Below are 19,097 nucleotides of genomic sequence, written 5' to 3'. Positions count from 1 at the left end.
CTTCTGGGCCCCATCAGCTGCTCCTGGTGGAATGAGGTCCCAGAGGGGGGGTCGGGGGAACTCCCAGCTGTGCCAGGTCCTGCAGGGGTACCCAGCTCTTCTCCCAGCTCCCTCCCAGATAATCAAACTTCAGCCTGGCCTCGATTTCCTGCTCCAGGTGTACAAAGAGCACATCTGTGACTTGCTGGAGCCCTGGGGCCGCTGAATATCTGGGGAAGGAGCTGTGGCACAGGGTATCTCCTTCCACTAGGTCTGGACACAAGAAGCGCACAAAGGCTGGGACAGACTCATCTGCTCCAGTGCTGAGAGTGGCTGGGAGTCCTGGGGACAGGGGGCTGTGGAGGTCCCAGTCCCTCCTGGCTGGGAGCAGACAGCTGTCTCAGCCCCAGGGTGTCCAGCTGCTGATCCAGCCCCTGCCCTTTCTCCCCCAGCCCACATCACCAGAGCAGCTCCTGGACACGTTGGCCAAGGGCAATAAAAACTGGGAACAGTGTCACACCAAGGCCAGCACCACCTCCTCTGCTCCCACATCATCTTCCAGGTGAGGGCTGCTGCCTCTGGGATCGTTCCCATTGCTGCTGGAAATGGGGCTGGAAACCCGTGCCAGGACCAACATCCCAGGGCTGCCCCCTGAGCACTGAGCTGGGGATTTTGCACCCTGTCCATGGGCTCTCTGGTTTCTCAGTGCAAAGCTGCCAGTGGATTTCAATTCCAGCCAGGCCCTCACCCGAATTCTCAGGGCTGTCACGGCTGCCTGGGCAGACGGAGGCTCTGGCTGTCACTTCAGCCTGAGCTGGTGCCTCGCCCCTTGCTGCTTGCAGAGGAGCAGCCCAGGTGTCTGGATGCTTTTCCAGTCTCTCAGGGGACCTGACCAGCCATACCCCTCTCTATCGAGTGTGGGAGACGCTGATTGGTCCCATAGCTGTCCCTTCCTGCCAGATCCCTTCCCTGGCTCTGCTCCTTATGTCATCACCAGGTGTTTGGCTCATCCTCCCGGCGTGCCAGGTTCCTGTGCTCCTCCTGCCTCATTGTCCCACAGGATTCACTGGCTCTTCCTCTGCAAACACAGAGCCCTGTCCCCCAGAGCACCTGTGTAGAGCCACAGACTTACTCCCCTCTGTGCTCACAGATCCAGGTGAATCAGAGGGACCCCACTGGCGGCTTTGCTGGGGACCTTCATTGTTCAGGTGGGCTCAGAGTGAGCCTGGGACACCCCGGGCCGGGGAGAGAGGCTGTGGGAGGGCACCACCATCAACAGCTCGCTGCTGGCCTCAAAAGCACCGTCTGCACGCTGGCCAAGGTGAGGCTGTTCCCAGCCTGGCCCGGCCGGACCGGGCTCTCTGGAACGGGTCTGGGAGGGTGTCCCCAGGGCCCGGAGCCGAGCGGAGCCTCCGTGTCTCGGGACAGGGCGGGCAGAGCCACGTGCCTTCCCGGGACAGCAAACTGCGGAGGGACTCCCTGGGCAGCAGCTGCCGCAGAGCCGTGATCCGTGAGCCCCGCGGTGCCCGCCGGCCCCGACACCTGCAGCACGCTCCGGTGAGCACCGGGCGGCTCCTTCCGGGCTCGGGAGCTGCTCGCTGCGGGCAGGAGGGTGCGTGGTGGGGTGCATCAGTGGGTGCTTCCCGGATCCCGCAGGAACCTCCCAGCCCGGGGGTGCCGCTGCGGGCATGAGCTGCCGATGGAGCTTCAGCAGCGTGTGCCTGCTCTGCTGCTAAAGCCGCTCAGCTCAGAGCCCGCAGGGCTTTTGCCCATGGCAGCAGGTCTCTGAGCACACATCGTGTCCCCTGCAGCCACCCTGGGGCCCTAGAGCCTGGAGGAGGCTGAGGAGCTGCCCTGCTCCAGCCCTGGAGATGAGTCTGTGCTGCCCCATTGCTTTAACCACTGCCTCATCCCAATCCCTACAGGCACACTGGGATGTCTCCCTGCACCCCCAGAGCAGCCTCCCTGCCCGATCTGCAGCTCCAGGACAGGACACCAAGTCCCCTCCTGCAGAACCTGTCTGGGCACCAGGAACAGAAGTGAGTGTCCTCGTGTCCTCCCAACGTCCCAGTGCCACCTCTTGGCCTGGGCAGGCTGGGCTGTCCCTGGTCTGGATGCACGACCAGGGCTGTGTTCGGAGATGCTGGTTTGTGTCACCTCTGTTGCCTCAGTCCTGTTTGGATGTTTGGAGGTTATTGGTGCATTTAGGAAATAAGTTATTGTGTTTTTAATGAATTGTTCTGTTCCAAATCCAAGGGCCGACCTGTGGCTGTTCTATCCTATCTCTCCCTCATGTGGGGAGCCTGGAAAATGCTCTTGCTCTGGGGCTGGACTCCAACCTCCTTCTCCATCATCCCAGGGCCTGTGGGTGCCTCTGCACCCTTTGCTGAGGGGGGCTGGGCCCTGTGGTGAATGTCCCAGAGTGCAGGTGAGGGGTGTGGGGGGACACATGGCCATCCATGACAACACCCCAGTTAGGTGAGCTGTCCCATTGTGTCTCTGTCACTGCAGTAGGATCATGGCCCTGTCACTCCACATTTCTAGTTCATGTTTGTTCCCCATGCTGTGACTGTTTGTGTCCAGACATATCAGAGAGGGGATCAAGAAACTGTGTGAGAGGTTTCACCACAGCCACACACAGCACTGATGGGGTTTGCCCTCTGATTCTCATCTTGAGCCAAGGACCATCAGGCTCCATGAGCTGGCCTGGTCTCCTCCCCAGGAGGAAGCAATGGCACAAGCATTGCACTTTGGAACCCACCCCCAAGCCTTTCCATTTGAAGCCCCTCTCATCAGATTGGCCAGCCCACGGTTGAAGGTTCTCTCTGTGACAGGGGCCAGTCATTAAAGCACAACCTACTGCCCCAAAAGCCAGCACCTTCTCCGTGGCACCAGCCATGAAGATATAGATCTGCATTAGACATCTTCTCTAATTCCCATTCACCTCAAACCATGATGAAACGTTGGGGGTTCCACTGGTCCCAGCACAGCTCCATTGTTGCCAGGCACAGGGGTGATAACACTCCAGAGCTGCAGGGGACAGGTGAGTTCCAGAGTGGGTGACAGAGGCTGGGCTGTTTCAGGGCAGGATGAGGCTGCTGGGAGCCACCATACTCCTCTCCCTGGTGGATGTTCTCCAGGCCTACGCCATTGAGAAGAAAGGGGACGTGTTCAAGAAGATGGCGTGTCCCGCCTTCCTGATATTCGAGAATGCTGCGTACATGGCAGACATGACCTTTGAGCTGCCCTGCAAGTGTAAGCCCGAGGAGACCTCCTCTGTTGTCTGGTACTTCCAGAAGAACCTGTACAGCCACGAAACCACAGTGCTAACAGACTTCAACGGCACCGTGATTACGGACTCGAGCCACATCCGCACGGGCAGCGACCTCCTGAAGCGCTTCAGCATCCGCATGTTCAGCCTGATCGTGTTCCGAGCCCAGGTGAGGGACTCGGGCCATTACCTGTGTGGCACCAAGGAGGGGCTCTTCTTCTATGGCTACGACGTGGACGTGCAGCCCAGCAGGCAGATCACCGTGGCTTTTCTGGATAATGATGAGCATGTCCAAGAGGACTACACAGAGGAGGAATTCACGCTCTTCACCATGTTCTGGGACTGGACCAGTTGTGACCGCTGTGGGGTACGGGGTGAGCAGCGGCGGATCGGGCTCTGTTACGTGCAGAGCGCCCAGCTGAAGCCCCGGTACCGCACAGCACTGCCCAATGTCACCTCCTGCGGCTCCAGGGCTGTGCCCGCACACTTCCCGCGCCTCTTCCGCCTCCGGAGCCCCGAGGTGGCCGTCCGGAGCTGCCTGGCCCCTTGCCCGGAGAAGGAAGGCCCCGAGGAGGGCGTGCAGTCCATCTCCAACATTGTTTACAAGGTGGGCAAGAAGCCCCAGCTGCCCCATGTCCCCATCCAGTACCACAAGCAGGACCCCAAAACCGACCTGGTCATCACGTGCCCGGGAGCGCGGCCGGAGCACGCCGTGGCCTGGGACAAGGGCTCCGTCCGGCTCTACCGCACCCACTACCTTGTGGGGGTGAGGAAGCACATGAGGCTCTTCATCGACCACGGGAACCACCTGCACCTCCAGCAAGTGCGCAGGGGGGACAAAGCCACCTACTTCTGCTGGCGGGAGGGCGAGCTGGTGGCCGGCTTCCATCTCACTGTCACCTACCAGCCACGGCGCCAGCGCAGCCCCACTGACCCCGAGTCAGTCTTCGTCATGAGGGCTGTGGGAATCAGCTTTGCTGTCATCATCGGCATCTTCTTCCTCATCCACATGTCCCAGTACAGCTATCTGCTGTTCAGGAAACCGGCCAAGTTATAGCAGCTCCCCCACAGGACATTCGGACACCTCAGGTCACCCTCACATAGGAAATTTCCAGTGTGAGAACCATTTTCGTACATTTTGGTTTCAACATTTTTTTCAATGTTAGGTTTTGACTTTTTGAAGGGAAAATTATTTTTTTTTTCAAATTAATTTGGCAATTTTTTTCAGAACTGTCTCTGCTTTTGAGGTATTTTTAATTCACCCGACTCAGCACAGAATTGGGGGTCAATATTTGTGCCTGACAGAGTTATCTGACACATCCCCTAAAGGTGGTGGCATCTCTGCAGAGTCTTAGCAGGGAGCAGGATGTGCCCTCCAGGCTCATCTCCTGTTTGAGGATATGACTTGAAGATTTCAGCATTCCCAAGTGCTGTGCAGGAGGGCGCTGTGGGTCCCAGCGATGCTCTGGTGTTTGAACCACATCAGTGATGGTGAGCCAAACACCTGGTGATGACATGAGAAGCAAAGTCAGGGAGGGAGGCAGGAAGACACAGAGCTATGGAACAATCTGCATCTCCCACACTCAGCTCTGGAGCAGGGTACAGCTGGTTGGGTCCTTGAAGGGCAACAAACCCACCCAAAGCCCCAGCACGAGCCAGAGTGGGCTCACACACAGAGGCAGCTCCAGGCCTGACTCTCTCTGGGGACTTGGCCACCAAACTCAGCGCCCAGGCAGAGCCTGACAGTGTCCTCAGGGAGACACCAGCCAGGGCTGTGGGTGACACAGCCACCAAGACTCACCCAGCAGCTCTGCTCCATGCCTTTCCCTCTGAATCCCTAAAGATCTCCCAGAAGAACCCAATGTGCTTCTCCCACTGCCCTGTAATCCCCTCACCTCCCAGGAGCATCCCCTGAAGGGACAGAGGTGCTGGAAGCTGTGGACTGCTTGGTAGCCTCACCAGCCTGTGGTTTTGCTTGTTGGGAGGCAGAGCTGGCAGCAGGAAGGGCAGATTTCCAGCACAGCTCAGGGATTTGTGTAGGCAGGAATCCAGGGCCCACCAACGAGCCCAGCTGGGAGCTGGCTGGAAAAGCATCCAGACACCTGGGCTGCTCCTCTGCAAGCAGCAAGGGGCGAGGCACCAGCTCAGGCTGAAGTGACAGCCAGAGCCTCCGTCTGCCCAGGCAGCCGTGACAGCCCTGAGAATTCGGCTGAGGGCCTGGCTGGAATTGAAATCCACTGGCAGCTTTGCACTGAGAAACCAGAGAGCCCATGGACAGGGTGCAAGATCCCCAGCTCAGTGCTCAGGGGGCAGCCCTCTGATGTTGGTCGTGGCACAGGTTTCCAGCCCCATTTCCAGCAGCAACAGGAACGATCCCAGAGGCAGCAGCCCTCACCTGGAAGATGATGTGGGAGCGGAGGAGGTGGCGCTGGCCTTGGTGTGACACTGTGCCCAGTTTTTATTGCCCTTGGCCAACGTGTCCAGGAGCTGCTCTGGTGATGTGGGCTGGGGGAGAAAGGGCAGGGCCTGGATCAGCAGCTGGACACAGCAGCTGGACACCCTGGGGCTGAGAACCCATCTGCTCCCAGCCAGGAGGCACTGGGACCTCCACAGCCTCCTGTCCCCAGGACTCCCAGCCGCTCTCAGCACTGGTGCAGGCACAGAACACTTTCAGGATGTGTGTTTTGGGGTTGTTGTTGTGTCTCCCTATTCCCACAGCTGCTTGGGATGGGGTCACAGAGGACATGGCTCCAATGGTCTGGGTCCTCATGCACTCCTGGAGGGTGCAGTGGGGGAGAGAGATCCCCAGGCTGGGAGAGGCCTCAGAGACTCCCCCTGTGCTCTGCTTCCCAACCCCAGCCAGTGCCCCCTTAGAGCTCCCCATGAGCCTGAACCCCCTTCAGGCTCCCACAGCCTCCCCTACAGCATGACCTAACACCCCCTAAACCACAGCTTTCCAGTTATTCTGCACCCCCTTTTAGGTCCCAAAGCCCCTATCACTGTTGCCCTTTGGGCTCCCACAGGACTCCCCATGCCAGGAACCAGGGTTCAGGAGCAGCTCCCAGCTGAGCTGCCCTGAAAAAGGCACTTGCTCTGGGGTTGGACTCCATCGTGACTTCTCCCCATCTCCATTATCCCAGGGTCCCATGGGTGCCTCTGCACCCTCTTCTGGGCCTGGGGAGGTCTGGGCACGCTGCTCAGTGTCCGGGGTGTGGGAGCCACCTGCCTTCCTGTATAGTGATGGGGGAAAGGTTTTGTTCTGCATTTCTCCCCTGCTCCAGTCCCATCACTGCCACCCGTGTGACACCCCCACTCTGGGACAGAGACCCCCAAGCACCCAACCCAATGGACCAGTGTTCCCACCACCCCTGTGATCCACTTCCCTGCTGTGCCAGGGCACATCTGGCACTGACACATCTGGTTCCCTGCACCAGCTCCTCACCGGGAGCAGGGCCGGGGTCGGGACAGCTCCGTGTGTGCTGCTGTCCCGCGGGGTCACCGGCTCCTCCCGGCTCCTTCCCTGCCCGGCAGCAGCTCAGCTCACCTTTGTCTCCTTGAGCCTGGAAGCTTCCAATTAAAACTCCCAGCCCGCTCCCAGTTCGTTTGTGTCATTAAGGGGGGGCCGGGGAAGAGGAGGGGGAGCCCAGCTCTGCCTCCCGCCGCTGCCGTGCTTTGATCCCGGCGCGTGGGAGCCGGGAGAGAATCAATCCCTGGGGAGCCGCGGGTGCCCACACAGGACCCCAAAGCTCCCCAGCCCCCGCTCTGTCCCCCCTCCACCCCCCGTGCACCCCAGGGAGGGAGGCTTCCTGTCACTAAAGCTGTCACACACTGTGTCTCCAGGGATGCCACTGTTGTCTGAGGACACAAGAGTCACTGGGGAATGTGTAGGTGTCCCAAACCTGGAATTTCTGTGGGCACAACTGGTGACACCAGCACAGGACAGCCAGGGGAACACAGGGCTGGCTGGAGACAAGGAGCTACTGGGGATTACAGAAGGATGTGGGAGCGGTCCCAGCGCCACCAGTCTCACCAGTATGGTCCCTGGTGACTCTGGGTCTCCCCAGTATGGTCCCTGGTGGCTCTGGGTCTCCCCAGACTGCACCCACAGGGACACAGCCGTTGCCACAGCCCTCCCCACTGGTCACTGTTGGTGGCCCAGGGATGGTGGCCGTGGTCCAGCGGGGTGTCCCCGTCCCACGGCAGGCAGGAGCCTTTCCCGGCCATCGGCTGCCATCTACTGCCAGCGGCGGGCTCAGTCCCCATCCCTGCTCCTGTCCCTGTCCCCGTCCCTGCAGCAGAGTCCCAGGGACCCCTCTGTCCCTCAGCTTCATCCCGGCTGCCTTTCGGGGCACTCACCCTGGACACCCCGTGTCGCTCATGTCCCCAGGTCCCCAGAACTCCCCCATCCCGTCCCCGTGCCCAAGCCCCATCCATGCCCCAGTTTGTGCCATTATGCTGTGACTGGAAGGGACGGGGCTCCGTGCCCGCCCCTGGATCCAGTCCCCCGCATTTCCCGGCAGTGCCGTGCCCTGGCACCAAGGTCCCTCCCGGCGGTGCCACGGCTCTGGCTCCGCACAAAGCCCCTTTCAGCCGCTGCGGAAAGCCCCTGGCAGCCGGTCCTGGCCCCCACCACCCCCTGCCATGTGCCACCGGGGCAAAAGGCCCCCAAGTTCGGTGACACGGCCATGCACACTCAGCCGTGTGGGACAAACACCTGCCCGGGTTGGGAGCGGCTGCCGAGGCTTCAGGGCCACCAGGCTCCAGCCATTAACATCCAATCTTCGTTAGCAGATCCCATGGCATCGCACCCAGCCCCCACCCTCGGGGTGCCCTTGGCCACCGCTCTGTCCCCACCCTGGCGCGTCCCCCAATCCCCGTGGGGGGGCCGGCGGTGGGCAGGGGCTGAGCCGCGGTGCCCGGGCTGGGTGCCAGGGCACAGCCACCCCTCCGGGCGCCACAGCCTGGCTCCGTGCCGGCCCGCTGGCTCCTGGCCGGGGCTCCCGGGCTCCATAAAAACCCTCGGCCGGGCACATCGCGCCCACCGCCCGCCATGGAGAGCCGCCGCCTGTCCTCCTACGGCCGCCGCCTCGGCCCCTCCATGCCCGTGTACCGGGTGCTCCCCAGCCCCCCGGGCCGGCTCCGAGCATCCCGCAGCCCCCAGCTGAGTCCCCGCCCGGGTCTCCGCCTGGGCTCGGCCAGGGTGGATTTCTCGCTGGCCACGGCGCTCAACTCGGAGTTCAGGGAGACGCGAACCAACGAGAAGGTGGAGATGATGGAGCTCAACGACCGCTTCGCCAGCTACATCGAGAAGGTGCGGCTGCTGGAGCAGCAGAACAAGGCGCTGGTGCTGGAGCTGAACCAGGCGCGGGACCAGGAGCCCTCGCACACGGCCGACATCTACCAGGAGGAGCTGCGGGAGCTGCGGCGCCGCGTGGAGCACCTGGCCACTGCCAAGGCCCGCCTGGAGATGGAGAGGGACAACCTGGCCCAGGACCTCGGCAGCCTCCAGCAGAAGTAAGGCACTGTTCAGCCTGGGGTAGCCCTGGGGACCAGGGTGGCCCACTTGGAATGGGTGTCAGGGTGACTACCAGGACCAGAATGGACACCAGGATGGTGATCAGGATCTTTCTGGGAACCATGGTGGTGACAAAGGAGCAGGGTGACCCCTGGGATGAGAATGGAGTTCAGGGTGTACCCAGGGGTCAGAGACAGGAGCAGGAGCTCCTATACTTGATACAGGAGCAGGGTAGCCCTGGGCACCAGGGACTGGTGTGCACCAGGATTGTGATGGGATATGGGTGACCCTTGGGAACAGTGTAGGATTGTGTGGGGGTGTGTGGGGTGGGAACAAGAGCTGACCTGGGTTTGGGGGGTGCTGGTGCTGTGGGGCTGTGTTGGCCCAGGGGGGTCTGTCCATGGGCTGAGAGTCACCAGCAATGGTTCTGGACATGTAACTGTGTCTCTGCTCTGGCACAGGCTGCAGGACGAGGTGACCCTGAGGCTGGAGGCTGAGAGCAACCTGGCTGCCTACAGGCAGGTGAGGGCATGGGCAGATCCCAGCTGGGCTTCCCTTGGCAATGGGCAGGGATGGGGTAGGGATGGACAAGGATGCAGCAGGGACAGGAAGGGATGGACAGGGAGGTAGTAGGGATGGGCAGGAGCAGGAACTGAGGGGCTGGTATGTGTTACTGTGGGCAGGTAGGGAACAGGAATGGAGCAGGGATGAATGGGAAGGGCAGGATGGAGCATGGATGGGCAGGAATGGCAAGAGCAGGCAGTGAGAGACTGGGAAATGCTGTGATGGGCAGAGAGAGGCAGAGCTGGGTGGGAGTTGGGGAGAATGGACATGACCAGGCAGCTCAGGACAGAGGAGACCCAGGTGGCCAGCTGGGACAGTCCCTCCTGGTGACAGGACGTGGACAATGCTGCCTTGGCTCGCCTGGACCTGGAGCGGCGCGTGGGGACCCTGCAGGACGAGATCGCTTTCCTCCACAAGATCCACGAGGAGGTAACCCCGCTCTGGGGCTGGGGTCCCGGGGTTCAGGGGGCTGCCCTGACCCCCCTGTCCCCACAGGAGCTGCGGGAGCTGCAGGAGCAGCTGGCCCGGCAGCGGGTGCACGTCGAGGTGGACGCGAGCAAGCCGGACCTGACGGCCGCCCTGCGCGACATCCGCAGCCAGTACGAGGCCATGGCCGCCAGCAACGTCCAGGAGACCGAGGAGTGGTACAAGTCCAAGGTGCAGTGGGAGCTGGTCACACCACAGATGGATGGGCTGGCTGTCCCCTCCCAAGCTGTCACCATCTCAGGGCTGGGGTTGGGTGGTTCTCGGTGATGTGCAGGTTTGGGATCTCTGCTGTCCCCGCTTGTGCCAGGGATGTTCCTCCTTGCCACACGTTCCTGGGGCCATGTCCCTGCTGTGGAGCAGAGCAGGGTTGTGTTCTCACACTGTGCCACCAGAACACATCCCTGCCCTGTGGTCCCATCCCATGGCACACATCCCCTGTCCCAGTTTGCAGATCTGACGGACGCGGCTGCCCGGCACGCTGAGGCCTTGAGGGTGGCCAAGCAGGAGGCCAATGAGTACCGGCGCCAGCTCCAGGCCCTCACCTGCGACCTGGAGGCTCTGCGGGGCTCGGTAGGTGACAGCCATGGGCTGCAAGAGCAGGGACACGGCCTCAGGGAGCTGCCACCATCAGGGGCTCCCTGTCAGAACCACCACCCAATGCCAGGGGAATGGCTGGTCCCCAAGGGTGGGAGATGGATGGGCACTGTGACAGCCCCCAGCTGCTGGAGGAGGTGGCCATGGAGGGTGACACAGCCCCCTGTGGCCCCCCAGAACGAGTCCCTGGAGAGGCAGCTGCGGGAGCTGGAGGAGCGCTATGCCCTGGAGACGGCTGGCTACCAGGACACGGTGGTGAGGCTGGAGGAGGACACCCACAGCCTCAAGGAGGAGATGGCCCAGCACCTGCAGGACTACCAGGACCTGCTCAACGTCAAGCTGGCCCTCGACATCGAGATCGCCACGTACCGCAAGCTGCTGGAGGGCGAGGAGAGCAGGTGATGGCTCCGTCCTGTCCCTCACCCCATCCCAGCCATGCCCCCAGCCAAGTCCTCGTGGTCCCTCTGGGGTGTCCAGCTGGCTTGGGGACCATCCTCCAGCCCTGCTGCCACAGCCCCAGGCAGGTGGAGCTGGGGGGCAGCAGGACCTCGTGCTCTTCCCCATGGTCCTGTTGTCCCTGCAGGATCACCATCCCTGTGCAGAGCTTCTCCAACCTGCAGATCCGAGGTGAGGCTGTGCCCCAAGTGTGGGCCTGGGGAGTGGGATGGTGGCACAAACAGGGGTGGCTTCTGGGGGCTCTGTGGCAGGAGAAGCCATCTTTGCCATCCCTGCCCCATTCAGAAGAATCAGAAGGTTTTTCTCTCAGTCTCAGGGAACCAGGACTCCTGGGTGCTCCCATGGTGGGGGCAGGAGGGGGCCATGGCTATATCCCCAAGGCTGAACATGTCCCCAACGCTGATCACATCATCATATCCTCAATGACAACCACATCCCCAAGGGCAACTGTGTTCCTCAGTGACAGCTGTATCCCCAAGGACAACCCTGTCCCTGAGCTCAATCACATCCCAAAGCCACCCATGTCCCCATGGTCGACAACATCTCCAAGGCCAGAAATGTCCCCAACTGTCCCTGCTGCCCAACTATGATCACAGGATGCATCAGATCCTGCCACATGCCCAAAGCCAACCATGTTCTTGAGACCAACCCTCTTCCTGAGGCTGGTTGTGTCCCCAGGGGTGCTGTCTCTCATGGTTCAGGGGTTTCCAATCCATTTCCAATCCATTTTTTTTGGGGCTTCTCCTCCTGAGTGTGGCTGGAAGTGCCATACCCTGGGCAGGGTGTCACTGCCTTGTCCTGCCCATGTCCCCCAGAGACCAGCCTGGACACCAAATCTGTGTCAGAAGCCCATGTGAAGAGGAGCATCGTGGTCAAAACTGTGGAAACCCGAGATGGAGAGGTGGGAAATCCTCATTTGTGTCACCCACACTCCATCCCTACCTCCCCACAGGGTGTCCTCAAGGGACTTGCACCATCCCTGAGCCCCACAAGCAGCCCAGGCAGGGAGCCAGTGATCCCTGAGGGTATGGTATGATCTGCCCTGGGTATGGAGTAGCTCAGGCTGGCAGCTCATAGCCAAAACTGTCCTGTCCCTGTTCCTGTCCTTGTCCCCAAGCCCGTTCAGAGCCCAGGCAGGCTCAGGCGGTGGCAGAAGCCGATCCCGGGCTGACGTCCCTCTGCCTCCCCCTCCAGGTGCTGAAGGAGTCCAAGCAGGAGCACAAGGAGGTGCCGTAGGGCGGGGGAGCCGCAGCTCCGCAGGTCCCGCCGGGCCGGGCCGGGCACGGGGCACGGGAGGGACCGGGGGCATCTCCCTGCCGTGCACCCCTCGCCTCTCCCTCGTGCCCCCGTGCCCAGGGGCCGGTGGCATCCCGTCAGGCCGGGCAGCACCGGGGGAGTGCAGGGGGTCTGAGCTCCCCGCCGGGATGCTGCCGGGGCCCTGGGTCTCCAGGGACAGTCTGTCCTGTTTCCATCTCCGTGCACCGTCAGACAGCACGATGGTACCAAGAGCATCTCCCTGCATCCACTCTGTGGTCTGGGTGACGCCCCTGTATGTCCCCAGTGCACCCAGACCCGGAGCACCCTCGGGTGGGGGGATGCAGGGTGCGAGGTACTGGCTGGAGAGGGACATTTCCCTGTCACCAACTGCTGGGTGAGCTCAGCTGGGACGCAGGGACAGGAGGAAGGGGAGGATGGAGAGGCAGGGACAGGAGGAAGGGGAGGATGGAGAGGCAGGGACAGGAGGAAGGGGAGGATGGAGAGGCAGGGACAGGAGGAAGGGGAGGATGGAGAGGCAGGGACAGGAGGAAGGGGAGCTCCTGGGATGGTGTCAAGGGGTGACAAAACTGGCATCGGGAGGGGCTCCTGAGGGTGCTGGGTGCCCGGGCTGGGTTGTGCCTCAAGGGCTTCTCCTGACACAGAGCCATGGGGCTGTCCTGGTCCCACTGGGTGACTGTGACCAGGGTGTCCCCAACACTGGCAGGAAAAAACAGATCTGAGGGGCTCATGGTGAGGGGTGACCCCCAGCCCTGTGGCAGGGGAAACTCATGCAGGGGAAAATGGAGAAGAGAGGGGTGCAGGGGAGGAGAAGGAAGGTGTTGGGGCACCTGTGAGGGTCTCACAGCACAAGGTGCCACCTGCAACCTTCACTGCAGCCACTGACCTGAGCAGGACCTGCCTGATGCCACCTGACATAGGAACAATGACCCAGCAGCACTTCCCGTGCCCTGTCAGCCTTTGGGATGAGCATACAGCTGCCCTTGGTGCCATCCCCTCGTCCCCTCTCTGCTGGTGTCCGGGGGGGATGGTGCAGGGCTGGAACACCACGAGAAGCTTCCCTTGCTACTGAATCAATGCACTAACACTGCTGAGCTCGGGGTTAGAATAAAGCTAATGAACACACTGAGCTTCCATGGTTGTGCCTGCATCCACCTCTCCACAGCCAGAGCAGTGGGATTTTGGGATTATCTGGGCTGTTGGGGACCTCTGGGAGCCCAAACCAATCCTAATGTTGCAGGGGGATGTGCTCAGGTCTGAACCCCAGGGCATGGATGGACTCCACAGGGGACTGAGCAGAGGGGAGGGGTGCAGGGATAACACCCACAGCCAGCAGTGGGGTGGGAGATCCCCTTCCCAGGATGGGAGTCAGGGATCTGCTGGGGGTTCTTCACCCTCCAACCCAGCTCCTTCCCCACACAACCCCAGGCTGCAGCTCCTGGGAAGCTCCCAGCTCTCAGCTGTTGGGGCTGGGGGTGAGTGGAGATCCTGCACATCACTGACATGGTTCAAGGGCAAGACCATTGATGGGACCCTCAGTGCTTGTTGAAATCCTCAAGCCACATCCTCAGAAAATGGAGATGAGCCTGGAGGGCACATCCTGCTCAATGCTGAGGATTAAGTGTCCAGTGAAACCCTGCAGAGATGTCACAGCCTCTGGGGGATGACTTTTGAGTCAGGCACAAACACTGACTCCCAACTGTGCTGAGCTAAAAACACCCCAAAGGCAGCCATTTCTGAAGAAAATCACCAGATCTGTTTGAAAAATATTTTTCCCCCTTCACAATTAAAAACAAAACAAAACAAAAATTAAAAAGTATGGATCTGCTCCAACTGAGGAGCTCAAAAGGAACACTGAAGGGTTTGGGACACACAGTACTCACCAAGGAAAACAAGGCAAACAAGGGTGAGAAAAGCAAGTATTAATTGGATTAAAATAGTTTGGTGGATGTTTTTAGCAGCCTCTTAGAAAAACAGCTGTAATAAATCATTGGTGCAGATCAAGAACTCCACAGAGTTTGGCCAGAACATCCTGCACCAGCTCCAAGTATTCTTTTGAAAAAGACTTTATTGAGCTTTAACCCCCACTGCCAACCAGTGGCAGAGCCAGGAACAAATCCTGGTAGTGTGAAATCCCACCTGGAGCAAACCCTGGCACTGTCAAATCCTGCCTGTCCCTACTGAGCAGTGCCAAAACAGGGAGTTTCCCACATCAGTCCTTGCTGTCCCACTCCTGCCCTGAGGGGAGGGGGAACGGGGACTTGGCAGTGTTTGACTCTTGGTGGCCAGAACATCGGGAATTTCCAATGGGAGATGGTCCAGGGTGTCTGAGTGCCCATGGGGATGATGTTCCAGCCTGGATGGGCTCCTGAGTGCCTGCCAGCAGCCACCCATGTGGGCAAGGATGATGAGATTGATGATGATCATATTGATGATGATGATGATGATGCCCATGTTTGCTCCCTGTGGATCCTGCCTGGATGCCCAGGTGGGTGAGGATGAAGATGATGATGATGATGATGATGATGAAGCTCATGTTTACTCCCCACAGACCCTGCCTGGCCCCTCAGCTCAGCTCTTGGCAGCTCAGGTTACACCATGAAGTGGCTGACCTGGAAAGGCTCCCAGTGGGTTTCACAGCCCATCCTCTGTCACCATTCACACAATCTCTGCTCCACTGCACTTCTCCTGAGTCTTCCCACCCAACCCCGGGGATTTTGCCTTTCCCAAGAGGTGGGGATGCAGCAGGCTGCTTCCAGCCTTGACATCCTCACCCTGAACCTTGGCACCACTGAAGCAGCATGCTGTTCCCACCAGAGGTGTGACTGCTGTGCCAGGGCTGGTCTGGCATCAAAATCCTCCATCCTGATCTTGGGTAACTCCAGGATCTTCTCCCCTTGAAGTCTCCAGCCCTCAGCTATCCTCAGGTGTGCAAAGGCAGGAGGAATGGCACCATAGAAGAGTGCAGGGACACACATGTCCCCTCAAGTGATGTCACAAAGCCCAATATTCCCATGCCAAGCCTTGGGCATGAACCTGGACCCTCCATCAGTGCCTGATGGTTTCTCCAGGGCAGGTGAGAATTGGTGGTTCCAGTCTGCTGGGATCTGCCATTTGCTGCACTGGGTTTGGGAAAAAACCTGACAGTTGTCATTGATTACATCTCCTAAAATCCCTCAGTGACCCTGGACAGGGATGGAAGAGGAAAGAGACTATTTAGGTTCCTCCTTCAAAACTACCACCCAATGTTCTCTTTGCCTCAATTTTCTCCTTATTCAAGACTCTCCCATACTCATCTGTGAGGACATCCTGCTCAGAGATCACAGCACCACAGCTTGGGAGCTAAACTTTATTTGTGCCCTGGGTGATGCCAAAGTCAAGCTTTGAGTTTTTTCTGAGCCTCTTTTACCCTGTTCCTGCTCAATCCTGGTGCTCCTGCTCCCTCAGCTGACCTGGTAACACTTCATCAGCTCCACCACTGTCCTCTCCTCCTCAGTTTCCTTTTTCAAGTGGGTCTCCATGGGATGGGCTTCCCTCCCTACCTCAGAGTTGGCTGGGCTGCCAGGTTGGCCAGCAGCCTGACACTCCCTGCTCTGCAGCTTCCTGAACAATTCCTGGCTGCCCTCCTTCTCTGCCTGGCTCAGGAGAGCCACGTTCAGCCCGAAGCGCCTGGTGCCCGCCAGGCTCTGCAGGATCTGAAGGATGGCAGCTCTGTCTCCAGGACAGATGTTTTCTGCCAGCACTGTCAGGAATTCCCCCAGGAGGCCAAAGCCCACATCAGCCTGGAAGATCCTGCCCAAGGCCTCCCCTCCAAGCTCCAGCAAAAACTGGTATTTCTGTGTCCCACTTTTGAAGCATCTGCGCCAGTCTCTGTGAAATTCCGCAGCAGTCCTGGGCAGCTGATCTAGTTCCTGAAGGAGAAAGGAGACACTCAGTTCCTTTGTTTTGTTCCCACTTGAAGACTTTAATCCCCTCACTTTGATCAGCCCATGGACCACTGAGATGTTTTTACCAGGGGCTTTGGCAGCATGAGGAGCTGCTGAGGGGGAAAAGGGGAAGACAAGGACATGCCAGGTGCCTTTAACCCTGAGAAACCAGGGAACTGCAGGGGGAAAAGGGAAGTGTGGAGGAGATGTGACAGCCAGAGTGAACACACATGGTTGTGGAGTGACCCCAACCCCAACCAGAGTCAGACTCTCTGCCCAGCCTGGATCTGCCAGCACTGCCTGGGAAGGGATCTCAAGGAGATCAGGACAGGGAACACTCTCAGCACTGAGAGGAAAACTCAGGGAGTGGCAGAGAAAAGGTGGGAGATGCAAACTCCAGAAAATGTGCAGGCACCAGCCAGCATTGGTGGGTCTGTGGCAGAGCAGAGGCTGAGAGCCGAGCTCCAAATGGCATTCCAGGGTAAAGGAAATCCCATTTTATCCCAGCTCTAATTAACTGCTGAGCTCATCCCCGCTGGGTCACTGACACACAGGCAGAACGAGGAGGCAAATGTGCAGCTTTTCTACAGCCAGGGAACAAGGCAAAGTGACATCAGCTGGGGCTGAGCACAGAGGGGAAAGCTCTGGAGATCTGAGCCTGGTAGAGTTGCAACTCTACTCAGTGGAGTTGCAAAAGATCTTATAATAAACACAGGTCAATGAAATCCAGCACCATAAACAATCCTTGGGATTGTTTACAAGGCAATCCATGAAATTGCCTTACCATGGGAAACATCCATGGGAAACATCCAGTGACCAGGACACTCCAGGGTGGACAGAGCCCATGGCAGGGCAGGACTGAGGTGACTCCAACCACAAATGACCTGGACAGAAAATGTCCTGTCCCTGGTTCAGTGAGCCCGTCAGGCTCGGTCAGGATTGACCCAATCCAGCCCTTTTCCATGACCCCTGTGCTCAGGGAACCTCTGTAGCCAGAGGCTGCTCCAGGGAGGATCCTGGTGCACAGCCCCAGCTCTGGGTCCCAGGCTGCAGCTGCTGAGAGCTGGGAGCTATTCCCAGCCAGGAGGAACAGCTCCCACAGACTGTTCCTGGCCACCATGGGGACACTGGGAGCTCTGGGTCCAGGGTGGGCAGCCAGGCCTCCATTCCCACAGGGATGGAGCAGATTGTTCCTGAAGGGGCCCAGCCTGACCCCGAGCTGATCCAAACCCCAATATTACCAATTAACACCCAGATGAGTCCTGAGTAATTTCCATCTGTGGATGAGGCCCTGGCAGCCTCTCCCTCACCTGTGGGACCTCCACAGTGTGGGTGGGTGCTGCCTTGGCTGAGGCTGCACAGGCATTCCACAGCACATTCCTCCTCTGGCCCAGCCTGTCCTTCTTCTCCAGAGGCTTCAGGTGTGAGGCCAGCACAATCTCCCTAAAGGGAACAGGGACAGGAGGGACACATGCCAAGAGAAAACACTTTGAGCCTTCTAGCTGCTTCTCTGAGCTGATTTCTGACTTTGGACTGTATGGATCACCCAGAGGGGCTGGACAGTCTGGGGAATCAGGCCCTCACCAATACAAGGATAAACCAGTTTAAAATCCCTCAGGAATCCCATCATAAGAAATGGCAAGATATTTGGGGGAGAAGCCACTTGAAAGTGTTTTCCTGCCTCTCAGGGATCAGGTGTCATGGGGGAATGAGACAGCTCTGAATCCATGAATGGAACTTGAGCTGGTCCCAGAATGCCTCCCAAGTGTGGCTGAAGTCCTGGATCTACCTCTGGACCCTCCAGGTCAATGGACAGGGAGTCCCCAGATGGATCCACAGGGAATCCAGGAGTTTGGAGGGCACTGGGAGTGTCTAACACTGCCCCACAGAGCAGCCCTGGCATCCCAACCTGCTCACAACCCCCTGGACAAAGCAGTGAGGACAGGGAGCAGGAACAGGCTGGGAAGGGCACCGGGGACACTGTCACCCTCTGCTTCTGCATTCCCAGAATGGCCTGGGGGTGTGGGGAGAGACGGGGAGGTGCGTGTGGGAATGGGAAGGTGTCCCCTTCTGGGGAGGGTACAGTGTTCTAGAGAGGGGACAGTGCCATTCCACTGCTGGCCACAGCCCGGCCACCACAGGGACTGGCCACGGAACAGAGCTCAGCCTACACTGAGTTTTGGCACAAATCTCAGCCACAGCCGAGTGTCCGCGCCTGCGGGCTCTGTCCTCGGGGCTGTTCCGGGCATCCCGAGGCTGCTGCCCCTCGGGTCCCCCAAGAGCAGTGCTCGGGCCATCAGCTCCGAGCTCAGACCCCGAAGGGTCCCGGAGCCCCCAAACGAGTCCCCGGCTCCTCCCGGGCCCCTCGGGCCGGTCCCCGAGCCCCGGACCTGAACTGGCCGTAGTCAGGGACGCCCTGGCGCAGCGCCCGCAGCTTGGCCTCGCCCTCCCGCTGCCGCCGCTCGTCCTCCGCCAGCGCCGCCCGCAGCTCCCGCTCCAGCGCAGGGACAGCTCCAGCCGGATCCATCCCCGGATCCAGCCCCGGATCCAGCCCCGGGCACCGCCGCCACCTGCGGCACGTGGGGACGGGGCCGGCCTGGGGGTACACGGACTCCTCCTGTCGAGACAGCCCTGCCTAGCCACGACCACTTCTGTCACAACAGCGCTGCCAGGACTGGCCCGATCTTATCGCGACAGTCCTGCCTTGCGGTCCCCCACTGTGACAGCCTAAAGGCCGCGCACGTGGATGGCAACTGGGACCATCTCCTCTATCGCGAAACCCCCCAGGTCCTGACACACTGCCGGCCCCCGGGCCCCTCGCTCTGTCGCGACAGCCCCGCGGGGTGACGAACACTTCGGCCCCACAGCCGCTCTCTCTATCGCGACAGTCCCGCTCCCGCCGCTAGAGCGCCGGGGCCGCGCAAGGTCCCCGGGGCTGCCCCGGCCCCGCCTGACAGAACCGGCCCCGCCGCCCCGCGCTGCCCCGCTCGGCCCGCGGCCCCCGGGACGCTCCGAAACCGGCTCCGACCCG

General features: G+C 60.1%; 3 protein-coding genes across 3 annotated transcripts; 2 read left to right on the top strand and 1 right to left on the bottom strand.

The window, feature by feature from the left end:
• Positions 1–3,068: 3,068 nt before the first annotated feature.
• FAM187A (family with sequence similarity 187 member A) lies at positions 3,069–4,383 on the top strand. The gene has a single exon (XM_033078688.1). The coding sequence runs from the start codon at positions 3,069–3,071 to the stop codon at positions 4,305–4,307; it is 1,239 nt and encodes a 412-aa protein (XP_032934579.1). The 3' UTR covers positions 4,308–4,383.
• Positions 4,384–8,278: 3,895 nt separating this feature from the next.
• On the top strand, positions 8,279–12,609 carry LOC117006547 (glial fibrillary acidic protein). The gene is made up of 9 exons (XM_033079072.2): positions 8,279–8,764; positions 9,227–9,287; positions 9,663–9,758; positions 9,825–9,986; positions 10,260–10,385; positions 10,587–10,807; positions 10,993–11,036; positions 11,681–11,766; positions 12,060–12,609. The coding sequence occupies exons 1-9, from the start codon at positions 8,301–8,303 to the stop codon at positions 12,099–12,101; spliced, it is 1,302 nt and encodes a 433-aa protein (XP_032934963.1). The 5' UTR covers positions 8,279–8,300; the 3' UTR covers positions 12,102–12,609.
• A 1,079-nt stretch (positions 12,610–13,688) lies between these two features.
• On the bottom strand, positions 13,689–18,975 carry CCDC103 (coiled-coil domain containing 103). The gene is made up of 3 exons (XM_033079073.1): positions 18,457–18,975; positions 17,377–17,509; positions 13,689–16,051 (listed from the first exon to the last, which is right to left on the bottom strand). Exons 1-3 carry the CDS (start codon positions 18,591–18,593, stop codon positions 15,584–15,586), a joined length of 738 nt encoding a protein of 245 aa, XP_032934964.1. The 5' UTR covers positions 18,594–18,975; the 3' UTR covers positions 13,689–15,583.
• Between the last annotated feature and the right edge of the window lie 122 nt (positions 18,976–19,097).

The sequence above is a fragment of the Catharus ustulatus genome, chromosome 23, assembly GCF_009819885.2.
Source record: "Catharus ustulatus isolate bCatUst1 chromosome 23, bCatUst1.pri.v2, whole genome shotgun sequence".
Lineage (NCBI taxonomy): Eukaryota > Metazoa > Chordata > Aves > Passeriformes > Turdidae > Catharus > Catharus ustulatus.
The sequence above is the reverse complement of the archived record's forward strand: the minus strand, read 5'-3'. Positions and strand labels throughout refer to the sequence as shown.